This window comes from Rhinichthys klamathensis, unplaced genomic scaffold (genome assembly GCF_029890125.1).
Source record: "Rhinichthys klamathensis goyatoka isolate OS25496 unplaced genomic scaffold, OSU_Roscu_1.1 h1tg000557l_1, whole genome shotgun sequence".
Lineage (NCBI taxonomy): Eukaryota > Metazoa > Chordata > Actinopteri > Cypriniformes > Leuciscidae > Rhinichthys > Rhinichthys klamathensis.
Genome location: NW_026607025.1, coordinates 971,799 through 987,077, shown reverse-complemented (window position 1 = coordinate 987,077; position 15,279 = coordinate 971,799). Strand labels below are relative to the sequence as shown.

At 37.2% G+C, this 15,279-nt stretch overlaps 1 protein-coding gene across 1 annotated transcript; it reads right to left on the bottom strand.

Moving 5' to 3' along the window:
* Positions 1-1,643: 1,643 nt before the first annotated feature.
* Positions 1,644-9,077, bottom strand: tph1a (tryptophan hydroxylase 1 (tryptophan 5-monooxygenase) a). The gene is made up of 11 exons (XM_056239282.1): positions 8,908-9,077; positions 6,395-6,532; positions 6,111-6,294; positions 5,926-6,026; positions 5,775-5,842; positions 4,237-4,433; positions 4,013-4,148; positions 3,035-3,161; positions 2,835-2,930; positions 2,614-2,747; positions 1,644-2,476 (listed from the first exon to the last, which is right to left on the bottom strand). Exons 1-11 carry the CDS (start codon positions 9,001-9,003, stop codon positions 2,302-2,304), a joined length of 1,452 nt encoding a protein of 483 aa, XP_056095257.1. The 5' UTR covers positions 9,004-9,077; the 3' UTR covers positions 1,644-2,301.
* Between the last annotated feature and the right edge of the window lie 6,202 nt (positions 9,078-15,279).

Here is a 15,279-nt window from a genome sequence, read left to right as displayed (position 1 = left end):
TCCTCACACCATCGGTGCTCGGGCCCTGACAAGTCATAACCAAGTAGCATAAAGGATGATATTATTCAAAGGCAAGGAAATTAAGTGCAATAATATAACCGAACACCATAGATAGACATAGACCATAAGAGAGTGCTAAAATGACTCACTCAGTTATACCCAGGGGCGTAGCCAGTATTGGGCCAGGGCGGCACTGGCCCGCCCACATTACTCACTGGCCCGCCCAGGCAAGTTTGATAAAAATACATGTTTAGTTTATTTTTATTATTCAGATGTATTTATGAAAATATATTAATATATACATGATTTATTGTTGACTGCTGTGTGTGTTTAATTTGTTTTCCGAATAAAATTTAACTGGTGAAGCAAGATGTAGAAACCCTCTCTCCGGAACGTTATTGGTTGCTATGGTTGCTGGGGGTTCTGACTGGAAAACTCTCAGCGGCGTCGTTGCCACAATAATGGCTAAACAACTTTCTTTAATGTGCTATTTGAAAAAAAGCAAGAGTTGAGGAAGAAGACACACCACTGCCTTCATCTTCCGAGTCCACCCAGCCCAGTTCTTCCGACTCATTACCCCAGCAGAAGGCTAGTCAGGTGCTGGCGCCGGCCGCTTCTTGCTCCCCTCTCTCCCCGTCAGCCTGACGCGGGTTTATCTGCCGATCTAACTGTGATATTATTATTTTAGCTTACTTTATTTTCGGGTGAACTGTATTTGCACTGCTGAATAGCCTGAATAAAATAGACAGGTTATTGTCTATACTGGTTTGTCCAGCCTTTATTGAGCTCTGTTGGTTGAACATGATGATTTGCCGAATATAAAGGTGTAACTGTTTTTTTCAGTTTGTCTATTAATGTTAATTATTATTGAAGTCATTTTTTTCTAGGAAAAACTATAGGCCCAGTCACATTTTCACTGGCCCACCCAAAATACAATTTCTGCCTACGCCAAATAAAAACGGGATAGTAACAAAGACTTTATATACAGAAAGGGACTTTGATAATAACAGTGAACTGGGGAAGAGAAAATTGCCTACATTAATACGTCTGAAGAAATAAACTTTATTAAAAAAAACAAAAAAACAACAACATATGAAGCCTACAAAAATAAGTTAAAAGTTAATAATAAAAGCATATAACAACACCCAACTTTGTGCAAATATTCCAAGTATACTCATCATCTACATATTAAAAATCTTTGTGGTTAAAATCCAGCAGGCCATACAGTAAAAAGACGTAGAGGTCACGTGATAGCCGTTACTTTTCTCAGCGCTTGTCAAGATGAACCAATCACAGCATTTTGAGATCAAATGATAATGCGTGTTTAAAAAAAAGAAAAGTTTACAGATACTACTGGATCCGCTTTCCATTTGTTTATTAGGTACCTATCACTGCATTTATATAATAACAGTAATAAGGGATTTCACTTATGTCTCCAATAAGACAAATAATGTCCTGAGATTTGAATAACACTCGCTAGAGATTTCGGCTTTTGAAACAATGTTGTGAACATTAGAACATTAGCTAGAAAGAAGAAAGAAAAGAATAAACGTTTTTTTACAGTAAAAAACAATGATTTATTTTTGTTAAAAGCATATGAATATATGAATATATAATCTTTTAGCAATACATTTCTCTATACTTTAAACTTGAACTGATACTGACAAACTTGACATTCGCTAAGCATTCTTGTTAATTAACTTTAAGTTAATTTGTAAAAAATATTCTTTCATGTCCAATGCAACATTTACATGCATTTTTAATAAATAAAGATGAACCTTCAGGTCCTACTCCACGTAGACATCCATTTTAAATCAAGAAACATTTTCTGTCAATAACACTAAAAATACTGAATATTTCATAGACTCACAATGATAAAAAACTATATATATATTGTGCACAAATGAAATATAAAGTAAATCAGTATACTAAAATATCTATCAGACAATATCTCTTAATAAATAAACATAAGGTGCCAATTTGAAATCAGCAGACATCAACTTTGCACAACCATAACCATTGTGGTCGCCTTGCATAAATACCACCCTATCAAGTAGAAATCTCACTTATAATACAAGAAGTCCAATTGCAAGCATTGAGCTTCAGCTTTTGTTGAGCCACGTATTTAATCAAACAAGAGTCAAACTAATAATATAAATAGACACATGAGGACTTGACTTCGTTTGGTAGGTACATACATACAGCATCACATATTATTAATCCCATACATTATTTGGAGAGTGAAGTACTGTGACAAAACAAGCATGAAATAATGGATGATTTGCTTGGAAATGTAGTTTTTCAGACTCCTAACTGTTTGTTTAGCCTGCTTAGTGCATCTCCAATGATGTCCAACTCATGTCTTAGTTCCTCCACCACGTTGTTGATGCTGGCCGTGTCCTTCAGAACGTCTACGCTCTGCGTGTACGGGTTGTAGCGTACCGAGAATGGCCGCTTGATGGTCTTTGCAAACTCTCTAAAAGATTAATTTCAAATGCACAGGGTTAATTTATTGATGAAATTTTTAGGCTAAATACTCAGATGAGATCTGCAGTGAATACTTAATTTTTAATTATTCATTTTATTATTCATTGTTTTTGATTGCCCACACACCTCATTTTGACTTTTGCTTCCTCAAAGGTGTCCGAAACAAAGTAGACATCCTGAAAGGTGGTGATGATACACTCCTGTTTGCTGGTCACGTTGGGGTCAAAGGGCAAGATCCTGGCGTTTCCTGACAGTGCATGCTGGAAGAAAAGGGAATAGGTCATCTCTCTATAAGCTGAAAATCAAGCTCTTTCCATCATGTAGAGAAAGCTTTTGTGTTTCATTACCTTTAGCTCGCTGATGGAGGACAGCAGACCGGCCCCATACGCTCTCAGTTTCCCTTCCTGCTTACAGAGGCCAAACTCCACAGTGAAGAAATAACACTGAAACACAATATGGCAGTGATAAATACTCATTTTGCATTATTAAATATGTATTCACATCAAAACACCCCTCACTAAAAGGTTAAAGGTCTGTTATTACTTACAGTTGCAAGTTTCTGTATGGAGTCATCCGATGCACCCAGTGACGCGAGACCAATCTCCTGACTGAACTGAGCAAAGCTGGGCTCGGCCAAAAGAGGGACGTGTCCAAGCAGCTCGTGACATGTGTCTCTATAACAGACAGACATATTCAATATAAAAATATATATGTGGTCACACTTTAGATTAGGGTCCAATTCTCACTATTAACCATCTATGAACTACGACTTTTGCCTCAATAAACTCCTGATTACTGCTTATTAATATTTAGTAAGGTGGATGTTAAGTTTAGGAATTGGGTATGATTGTGGGATGTAAAATATGGTCATGCAGAATAAGGCATTAATATGTGCTTTATAAGTACTAATAAACAGTCAATATCCTAGTAATTTGCATGCTAATAAGGAACTAGTTAGTAGTGAGAACTGGACCCTAAACTAAAGTGTTAGTTTAGATATAATATAATATATGAGTGTAAGTATATGTATATATATATATATATATATATATATATATATATATATACAGTATATATACACTTTATTTTGATGGTCCCCTTTAGAAAATCTATTGACTATAAGTAACCTTAAGAATATTAGTCTGTTAGTAGACTGTTAGATTAAGATTATGTGTTCTCTAATGAGAGTTAGTTGACATGTAGTTGCAAAGTTACTTATAGTTAGTACAATGTCTAAAGTGGACCATAGAAATAAAGTGTTGCCATTATATAAAAATGTTCTTAAATTTATTTACACACACACATACACAATATAAAGTATTTTATATATACATAAAAATAAATAATATATACATGAAATTATACTTAAAATAAATAATATATATATATAAGTAAATACATATATTAAAATATATAACACATTTTTTCTGTGAAATTATTATAGTGATGGTGATATCATCATCATTTATAGGCCCTGCATGTATGTATCATACATTTGATAATATTTGATTATTGGTGTACTCACGGCTCGGGTGTGTAGAGGGGGTCTGAGCTGTGTCGGACATATTGAGTGCAGTGAAACACGCGGAAGGCGAGACCTGCCAGGAAGTCTCGTGGGGAGAGATACCCAGCCACAGGCCTGATGGTGAAGCCAGTACGCTCTGAAACAGTTCATCAAGCAATGTTATAATAGTAGTCTATAAATCCTGAACAAACCCAGCAGAATAAACGGACATCCCTTTCTCTCACCTTTGAGGAAGCGCGAGACGTCCTCCAGCTGTGGGATGTTGTCCTCACGGAAGTCACAGTGTGTGATGAGCAAGGGCAGGTTCTTCAGGTACTCGCGGCAGGCGTGTGTGGGGTAGAGTTTATTCAGCTCCCTGAACACAACTCCCCAAGTTTTCACCTCCTCCTCTGTGAACTCAATACGGGGAATGGGATCTCCACTGATGGAAGAGGAAAACTTACATTAGACTTCATGAGGAAACATTAGTATTTTAGACAGACAGACTAGATAGATAGATAGATAGTTAGACAGACAGACAGAGATAGATAGACAGACAGAGAGAGAGAGAGAGATGTATAGATAGATTTAGATAGATAGATATTTATATACAGTATATATATATTAGTGCTGTCAAACGATTAAAGTATTTAATCGTGATTAATCGCATTAATGTCATAGTTAACTCACGATTAATCGCAATTAATCGCACATTTTTATCTATTCTAAATGTCTCTTGATTTCTTTTTGTCCCATTATTTTTTCTCATTTTAATGCTCTTATCAACATGGAAAAGTGGATCGGCTTGCTTTGTGCAAATGTTTTTTATTGAAAACAACATTGGCATATACTGTGTTCAATTTCACACTAACATTCTCACTTGGAGCAAATAATCTCTCAATGTAACACTGTCCATCAATAAAAGGGTGAAAGAAATACTGACGAGGTCCTGATATTGACGAGGGGGCGGAGAATTCGCATCAGCTGTGTGTGTGTGTGTGTGCTTGGCCATCATCAAGTGGTATTTCAGACTGGACGTGCTGCGATGATGATAGCTCCGTTCACAACGACAAAACACACAGATCACTTTGGTCTTGTCAATGGAACCATTTGGCAAATTTTTAAAAGTAAACTTTCCATTCAGAATCTTATTGGCATCCATTTCGGCGTCTCGCGCTCGTCATCCATTAACCAAATTTGGCCGGCTCGCAAGCCCAAACAAGTGTGTGCGGCGTGCCTGTTGTTTTGTTTCCGGTCTAGCTAGATCCACTTGCGCTTTGGTCGACGAAGCAACAAAACGTCCTCGCGCTGCGCAAGCCATTGAAATGAATGGGTTTCATAGCGCAGCGCCGCGCATGCCGCGTCCTGGTGCAAAAGCATGTGAAAAAAACTACAAAGTTTGCTAGGCCAAAAAGACTGTTAATCTCACGATAAAAAAATTTACGCCGTTAAAATGGGTTTGCGTTAACGCCGTTAATAACGCGTTTAACTGACAGCCCTAATATATATATATATATACTGTAGATAAATTAGTGCTGTCAAATCGATTAATCACGAATCACGATTAATCGATTCTAAAATAAAAGTTTGTGTTTATATAATATAATATATGTGTATGTATTATATATATATATGTATATATATATGTATATATGTTCACACACACACACACACACACACACACACACACACACACACACACACACACACACACACATATATATTACTAAGTGTATATATACTTTATATTAAAGTATGTTTTAAGAAGTTACTAAAAACTCACTATTTGTAGCTCATAGCCAAGTCTGCAAAGTACTTCCTCCTTTTGCGATATACATTGTCCTTGAATCCCTGTCGAAACAGAAGCGAAACAGTAAGCGACGTGATTACATCATACTGATGACATAATTGAGACGAAGCGTTGCTGCACTCACCGGGTGATCCGCGTCCAGGTCTGATCCGTACATCAGCACTCGATTCGCACATTTATCCAGATCTGAAATCTTCTTCGGGAACCACGGCACATTCTCCATCTCTGGAAAAAACAAACATTCAAATATTGAGTATTTTGAAAGTTATTAAAAAAGTCACAGTGTCAGTGTTAATTTAATTCATGTACCGCTTTCTTCCGGCAGGCGGTTGTCATGCGCGTCCATCTCGAGCACGTTCACGTGTTTCCTCAGCAACTGAATGATCTCGTGCAGCTGCTCGCGGTTGCTATCGCAGTCTACGAAGATTTCAAACTCAGAGTTGCGCCTTTTGGATTTTCTGGACTCAATGTGCACAAGGTTGACGTGGTTTTCCTGTTGATTTATAACTGATGGTTAATTGTACAGCAGCATAAGGGTTTTAATCAAATAAAGGAATGCAAGAAAATCCTAACAAAGTCGATCTGCTCTTCACCTGGAAAAGTTTTAGTGCCTTGACAAGCCCACCGACTTCATTTTTCAGAGAGAACACAACAGCAGCCCGACCCCTCTCTGTAGAAGCAGTTTTGTTGTCTTTATTCTCCTCGATCTTTGGAAAAGCAGATTTGTTCATCTGTAAAACATGTGTAAAACAGATTGGTTAGGTCAGGTAGAAATAGGTATTGCTTTACATGACTTGATGTTTATTTGTAGCATCAACAACATCCGCCTACTTTAAATCTTGTCAATCAGATCATGTGGATTAAAGAAAGAGTGTCGTAAACAACACTCAATATCTTAAAGGCACACATTCAACTTTCCTTGTATTCATTCAAAGGTTTTGAACTTTCCTATTAAGAGTGCAAACACTGTAAATCATACATTTTCCATCAATTTTACTTAAATACATTCTGTTATTTGAGTTTAAACTCAATCAACAATGAAATTTAAAACAGTCGAAAACAGCAATGAACTTATCACAGCAGGATGCCATTTTTTAAAGGCAAAATTTAAACCTCAGGTTTTAATTGTATTAAATTTTACAATTTTGTACATTTTATTACATTTTTTGTTCTTGTCTTGGCGTGATGTGAAAAAAGCAAATAAAACCCATTATAATCAATGATGTTGTCTACACTAGATAGGGTGTGACGTGACACAACAAATTCCCGACAGTAAACTGATGCCACATCCTATTACCGACGTACTTAAAGCACAATCGCTTTGTCACGTCCAATGTAGACACTGCTTACTCAGTCAACTGAGGGGTTTGTTTTTAATCCTAAACTACAGCAAAGTCCAGCTGCGAACAGGTCATCGGATTAAAGGTGCTGGTTCCTGCGTGCACAGTCATCATGACCTGCTTAACATAAGCGCTAACAGAGGGACCTTCACCAAGGTTGCAGACTTGGGATTAGGTTCAAGAAATCATACTGATAATTGTGATTATTAATAGTTGAAAAAATATATGATGTATATGAAGACAATGTAGCACCAAACACCAGTCCGAATGTAAACAAAACCCTCCAGGTACATCAATCCAACAAGATACAATGAAGAAAGAAAAGGATCTAGACAAACTTAAAAAAGGCAAATTTTAGGCAAAAAAATTAGGCAAAAACTTCAATTTTAGTTAATCGAGGCCATGAAGTATGAAGTACATGCAAACAAATGAACCAAATTCTTTTTTTTTTGTATACACTAGTTTATTTCTTTTTTTTAATTATTTCTTTTGTTTATTTTACATGTAATTTAAACACATTTAATTACATTTAACACCATGAAAAAAACAAGCTTCTTCAATGGCAACAGAGTTCAAACATAAATGCCAAAAGTATCCAGAAAAATCTTTATTAATAAATAAATAGTATTAAACGGTAATACATAAATTAAACATGCATCGCTTTTTAATTAATATTAAGTTGTTTTATAAGAATGGTGAATTTAATATAATAAAATGTATAATATAAATATATTTTTATTTCATTATAATTTAATTTAAATTTGTTGGTAACACTTTACAATAAGGTTCATTAGTTAACATTAATTAACTACCTTATTAACATGCACTAAGAATGAACAAAGTATTTATTAATCTTAGTTAATATTAATTTCAACATTTACTAATACATTATTAAAATCAAACGTTATATTTGTTAACATTAGTGAATGTGCTTTGAACTAACATGAACAATGAACAGCTGTATTTTTATGAGCTAACATTAACAAAGATGAATAAATACTGTAACAAATGTATTCCTCATTGTTAGTTCATGTTAGTAAATACATTAACTAATATTAACTAATGAACCTTATTGTAAAGTGTAACTAATTTTTTTAACTTCAAACTAGCAGTTTTAAGCGACCCCAAAGCTTGTCATCTACTGACCATGTTTCTTTTATCACGCATGTGGCAGAGTAATCGTCCCTGTCCTCGTCTTCCCGTCAGCAGGATCCCAGACAGCATTAGTGCATTGACCGTGGCAGGGCTCAGAGTCCTGCGATTCACCGTCTCGCTTCAACAAAGACAGGCCAGTGTCTGTCGTCTTAAAACAATCTCATTTGGAGAGCGAGGAAGCCTATTATTAGCGCCCTCTTGTTTTAATCTAACACTGGGATTAGGCTGCAATTAATCACTCTTCCACGCACATCTCTGTTAAGTGTACTTAATTTGATGCATCTTTAGATTTGGTGCATGGATGATTGGAACGTGTCATTGCTAACAGCATCAAACATGGATATGTTAGACGTAAAACTGAGCGGAGAGCTTCGCATCACGGTATCCGTCACCTTCAGTTTCCTCCATGCTCTATGCTTCCTAGAAATCTAAATTTGGCATTATAAGAAGACTTAAATAATATCATTTTTTTGTGTAGAAACTCCAGTCCCTCACCTGTTGAGAACTTGAATTCTCACCCGAGTAGATAATATCATTTTAAAAAAGTATGCAAATTGACCAAATGAGAATATTTTTAAAACATTTCAAAATGATGAGGGAAAAGTGCTTACCTCATTGTTAAGTTGCTTCTCTTCCAAAGTCAGACCAAGGTTAATGGAGTCAAAAGATCTTCCTCTGCGCGGTCCCTCGCTTTTAGTTGAGTACATGCTGGTGTTTCTTATTATTTAAACGAGCTTGTCAGTCGTATGTGCCACAATTGTTGTACTACAATGAGACTGTGCGATTTGCTATTTATGAGGACCTGAAAAGGGAGAGGAGGGGTGGAGAGTTAATCGTCCTCCTGACAGCAAATGGAAAATGAGCAGCTTCTCACGTCATGGGGATATTCATACGAGAGATGTACCTTTTCATATTCTCTTTGACGTTCTGCACACACAAAAAAAGATCTGTGTGTGAGGAGATGCCGCTTCACTGGCAGGAGTTAGGAACAAAAACGCCTACAGGAGACCAAAAAGACTGTCCTGAAATCTCTCTGCAAATGAAAAAGCAAATATTATAAGAGCATAAGCCTGTCATTTTACAGGTGCACAATTATGATACTACACCAAACAACAGTTTATTTATCTAATATCTAATATTTAGACATCATATGTAAAGGATGTGAAAGTTAGTGGTTTTTAATTCATATTAAACCATTTAATAAATATTGTAAAAATTTTAATTATTATACTTTGTTTTAACATACACCACAGTCAACATGCATTTTTCTTAATAACTCCAGATACAATTGTTGAACTGGGTCATTTTCAACACCACATTAAAATAGCTACAATATTGAATTCTGAATTCTAGTAAGTGGTGCTCCATATAATATTTGATATTTTTCTTTCAAACAAAAACTCATGCACAATAAGCATTTCAGCAGAATAACCGTTCAAACGTATCATGCTCACCAAGACTGCATTTATTTGATCAGAAATACAGCAAAATATCACAATATTGTGAAATATTATTACAGTTTAAAATAACTATTTTCTAATTTGAACATAATTTTAAAATGTAATTTATTCCTGTGATGGTAAAACTGAATTTCCAGCATCGTTACTCCAGTCTTCAGTGTCACGTGATCCTTCTGAGACCATTCTAATATGATGATTTGCTGCGCAAGAAACATTTATTACACTGTAAAAATCTAATAAGTTAACCTTACTTTAAAAAAAACATGCAAACCGATTGTCTTAAAAAAAAGTATATGAAGACAATGTAGCACCAAACACCAGTCAGAATGTAAACCAAACCCTCCAGGTGCATCAATCCAACAAGTAAAGTAAAATCATCACTTTCCATCAATTTAATTCATCCTTGCTGAACAAAAGTAAACTAAATAGTTAAAAAAAACTTGGGTATGGGAGGTAGCAGTGACATTGTAAGCACTTCATGATTATATGGCTCAATGATATTTTCAGAGGATCCACTCATATTCCTTAAATGAGTCTTAAAGATGTAGGTCTGAAGTAAGACACGGGACTCCACTTGGCGGATTGCATTAACTGCTTAGACTAGTCTTACAATTTAGTTACTTATTTCTTACTTTAAGACTGGTTAAACTTGTCTTAGATTGGTCTAATTTGAATCCGAAAAATGAGACTGATTACCCATTGGTTAACTGCTGGTCAGAGTAGTTTTTAGACAGTCTTAACTGTCCCTTAACTGGACCTACAGGATGTTTTCCTTCTCTTTGTCCCATCTCAGTGACGTGAGCTTTGTGCCACATCCAGGGGTCACGGTTACATTACGGTAAAAGCCCTCGAGAGGATGATCTCTCCATCTGGGCACCCTTGAAGCGTTAGATTGAGGCTTCTTAGGCCACCAGATTTCATTAGGTTTGATGGATGTTCTGATTTACTTAATACCAATTTGTCCACATGCGGGATTTTAGGGCCCAGAGGGGGCTCTTCCTCTTGGGGTTTGAGTCACACTTGGCAAGCCTGTATCAGGTAAACGGTAAGACAAGGTTCTCGTGACAGGGTCACATACTTTACACAAGCCTGAGATGGAGGCAGTGGTGAGCAATTTCTGAAATTGAGGAAGGTGAAGCAGATAGGTCTCTAATGTGACTCATATGTTGATTCTTTGTAGCTCTGATAATTCAGTTTTCTGAATTATATTGTAAAAACATTTTACCCTAAAACTATGTTAGTCTAAATGAACATCTTAATTTAGGTCAATATTAAATAAAACATCTAAAAAAAATTAATAAATAAAAAAATGATTTATGAGACTGAATGATCAATAATGAAACTATAGCAGAATTGAATTCAGTTTGCATAATTGGCCATTATTTTCCTGTTATAACTGTAAAGCTGATTTGAAACAATCTGTACTGAATAAAGCGCTATATAAATAAAGGTGACTTGACTATGACAATACAACAAATATTGACTTATGAAATGCAGGAAATCTATACATTTTGTCAAATCAACATTGTGAGGTGCGTTCACATAGGCTTTGTGTATGTGAAATTACTTTTGTTTATGCAACAAATGTGGGCAACATGATATGATATCCTGCTATTTGTTTTTAATTCTTGTGTTATGTATATGGATGGATGGAAGGATTTTATGTATGTGGATGGATAGATTGATGGACTTTATGTATGTGGATGGATGGATGGATGGATTTTATGTATGTGGATGGATGGAAGGAAAGAAGGATGGATGGATAGATTTCATGTATGTGGATGGATGGATGGATTTAATGTATGTGGATGGATGGAAGGAAAGAAGGATGGATGGATAGATTTCATGTATGTGGATGGATGGATGGATTTTATGTATGTGGATGGATGGAAGGAAAGAAGGATGGATGGATAGATTTCATGTATGTGGATGGATGGAAGGAAGGAAGGATGGATGGATTTTATGTATGTGGATGGATGGATGGATGGATGGATGGAAGGAAGGATGGATTTTATGTATGTGGATGGAAGGAAGGAAGGATGGATGGAAGGAAGGATGGATTTTATGTATGTGGATGGAAGGAAGGAAGGATGGATGGATGGGACACAAAGTAGTGTAACCACACCTTGACACAAACATGTTTCTGTTTGGGTAGGTTAAAAATAATTATTACATAAATCCTCACTCAGTGTTCTTGCATCCAGAAGCTGTGATGTCTCACGTGTCAGAGTTTGAGGTGTAGACAGTGTGTAAATTGAGGAAAACCCACCTGGCGGAAGACAAACAAACTCCTATCAACAGCACAGGCGTTTGGAAGGGGTTGGGGAGGGAGTTGAGGAGCGCTGGTGGATCAAAGCCAGAGCTCAGAGATCTGGAGACGACACAGATGCTGAGGCTTACAACCTCAGAGTCCCAGCAGCCTTTGAACATCTTTTAGTCTGTTTGCTTTGACATTATGGCAATAAATGTGAACATTAGGCAACATAAAAGGGAATCTTTGTACAGTCTTTTCAGTGGTAACACTTAATTTATGAGATAATAAGAGAAGACTACGTCTAATCAGGGCACGTGTGCGACTGAAACAACCATATAGAGAGCTCAAGTAGGCCGGAACGGGACAGAGAGTTTTAAAGATCCGTGCTGGAGATGTTTTGTCTGGCCTTATTGGTTTGGAGTATATTAGTTAGATGAAGTGTATTCATGTAAGAATTGATATTTAAACATGATGAGTCAGTCTCTCTCTCACTCTCCCCACACAAAGCGAGCTCATGTGTTAATTAAAGGAAGCATTGGCTTACATTATGCAGCCTCTCTTTTGTGCTGTTTGTTCTGAAGAGGCTCTTAGCAGCAATGGAGAGCGAATTCTCAACGGTACACACACATCTCATTACAGTTCACTCAGAAATGACCATATATACGTAAGGATTAATTGACAACAGGCCGTTGAATTATTAGAAAATAATGCACTCCCGAGGTTTAAAGGGATACTCTTTCTTCTGCTGAACACAAAGGAAGATATTTTGAAGAACGATTGGAACTTTGGCACCATTGACTTCCATAGTATTTTTTTTCTACTATGGAAGTCAATGGTGCCAAACAACTGTTTGGTTCCAATCGTTCTTCAAAATATCTTCCTTTGTGTTCAGCAGAAGAAAGAAACTCATACAGGTTTGCAACAACTTGAGGGTGAGTAAATGATGACAGAATTTCCATTTCTGGGTGGAGTAACGTTATCCCTTTAACATTACCACCTCGTGTGTGCATTAATTTCCAATAATTCAAGGGACCAGAGTCATTTTTTTCTGCTTTACCTACGGTTACCACACCTTAAGACATAATTCAGATGTTGTATTTCAAGACAGTTGTCAGATTTTGAGAGAGAGAGAGAGAGAGAGAGAGAGAGAGAGAGAGAGAGAGAGAGAGAGAGAGATTAAGCGTGTATTAATTACCTCAATCTCTCAAAAGGGTTCGGCAGCAGCGTCTCTATTAATAGCGAAACTGTACGTTTATCAGCTCCAAGAACAGAGCTTAACTCGCTAGTGAGCAATATCATGTATCTTTTACGTTGCTATACTATTTTACTGATAAAATCGTCAGAGCAGCGCTGACAACACTTTTCTGTTCAAGTGTGTGTCCATAGGCTACTGTATATGTGTGTGCGCTTGAGTGGGTGAGAGAGTGGGAGAAAGAGAGCAGTGCTTTCTGTACATTAAACTTAATTCTGTGGCAAAAAACATGTAAATAATTTTTCGTTTTAATCCCATTGTTTACTATACTTATTTGCTTGGTCAGTGCCATTGTGGGTGTTGTAATCTGTTGAAATAACTGAAGTAATTTGGCGAAGTGATATGGAACTGTAATGCGGTCAAGACCTGCCTGGAACTACTTTAGCTGTGCATTTCCCAGAAAATAATTGAAAGTAATTAATTTTTGCAACCAATCAGATTCAAGCATTCAACAGTACCATAGTATATAGGTATATATAGGTACATAATACAATTGTATATATATTATGTAGGAGAGGCTAGCAATAGCAAACTATAGCTTTGAAAGCATAAGATCCTTCAGAGCGAGTCTGAGCAGCCAGAGCAGAGTCTACAAGCGCCAAGATAGATGCCGTCAACATCAATTCACAAAGCACAAAACATTTCAACAATAACAAATGTAAACTACTTATATTAACCATTATATATGTTTTTATTTAATTATAAATAAATGTATTTAATTATACATTTACAATGTTTGCAGAAAATGTTCTGGCATTTCTTGAAGAGGCAGATCATTAGAATCCACTTCACCTACACAACACCAGTAGCCTATGTGTGAGAGAGAGGAAGGCGAATAAAAGTGGGTGAGTATTCTTAGCAGCAGGTGGCACAGAGAACATGCCCATCCTAGACAGACCCCTCACTGATAACCTGGCCCATCTGTTCAATTCAATCAAGGGATTTACACTCGTGATACCTGAGCTTGGCGATCCGCCTTAATCTTAATTATAATATCAACTCCACGGTGCACATGAGGACACAATGCGGTGCACATGAGGACACACCTTACGACCGTATTAGCCTATTTACCACGTGAGTTCTATTTCACTGTTACAGACCGCCAGAGACGGTCGAACATAGTGGAAGGAGTCGCGTCTCGCGAGCCATATCGAGAATCTCGCATTGATTTGTCACCTGTGACCCTGACCGATGACGTGTCAGCAGCTATATCCGCTCCGTTCACGTCACGGTCGTTCTCTTTGTCATTCTCGCGAAGAGATCTCGCTCGAGCGTGCACAGCGTTTTTGGTGAGCAACTGCTCCCCGCTACAGCTGTGTCTCGGGAGAAATATTTGTATATTTGGATATATTTTGACGTGCATCGGACCATATACCCACTGGTTGTCCAGGGTTTGTTTGGAACCGATCGCTACTAGCAGTGTTGAGGTGAGTACTCATGTGAACTCAGTGGTTAACCAGGGTTCTGTTATACTGCGTGTGGTATTGTATATTGTCAGAAACTGCTACTTTAGGTTATGCTCATTGGTTAACCAGAGTGATACATTGATAAACCTTATTGTGGATAACCCCATTGGTTGACCAGGGGTTTTTTTCAACTAACTGGGCTGGAAGTGATGGCAGCTTCATGTTCCCTCTGCTTCGGTCCAATGGATCTCATGGATGCTCATATTCAATGTCCTACTTGCCTAGGCATTGATCACCTCCGAGAGGCTTTAGTAGACCCATGTCCTGAATGTGGTTTGATGTCCTTGGAGATGAGACAGCATCGACTGGCTGAATTAGACCCTGAGTTTGAGAATTCTGCTCCATCAGCTGGGACAGAGTCACATGTGAGTAGCAAGCGTGTGGCCAGTGGGACTGGAAGGCCTTCAAAGAGGATGCGAACCTCCTCGGAGTCAAGTACATTGACCCAGCAAGTAGCTGAACTTGCGAACGCAGTTCAGGGTATTAGAGACTTATTATCTGTTCCCCCCACTCGTCAGAATGTGAGTGAGGGGACAGGGGGGGGTGGTTTA

Excerpts from the sequence above, each read along its gene's own strand:
- tph1a (XM_056239282.1), bottom strand. The coding sequence starts at position 9,003 with ATGTACTCAACTAAAAGCGAGGGACCGCGCAGAGGAAGATCTTTTGAC. Across the intron at positions 4,434-5,774 it reads TTGGCTATGAGCTACAAATA|TGGAGATCCCATTCCCCGTA; the intron begins GTGAGTTTTTAG and ends CTCTTCCATCAG. Across the intron at positions 3,162-4,012 it reads CCCCTCTACACACCCGAGCC|AGACACATGTCACGAGCTGC; the intron begins GTGAGTACACCA and ends TGTCTGTTATAG.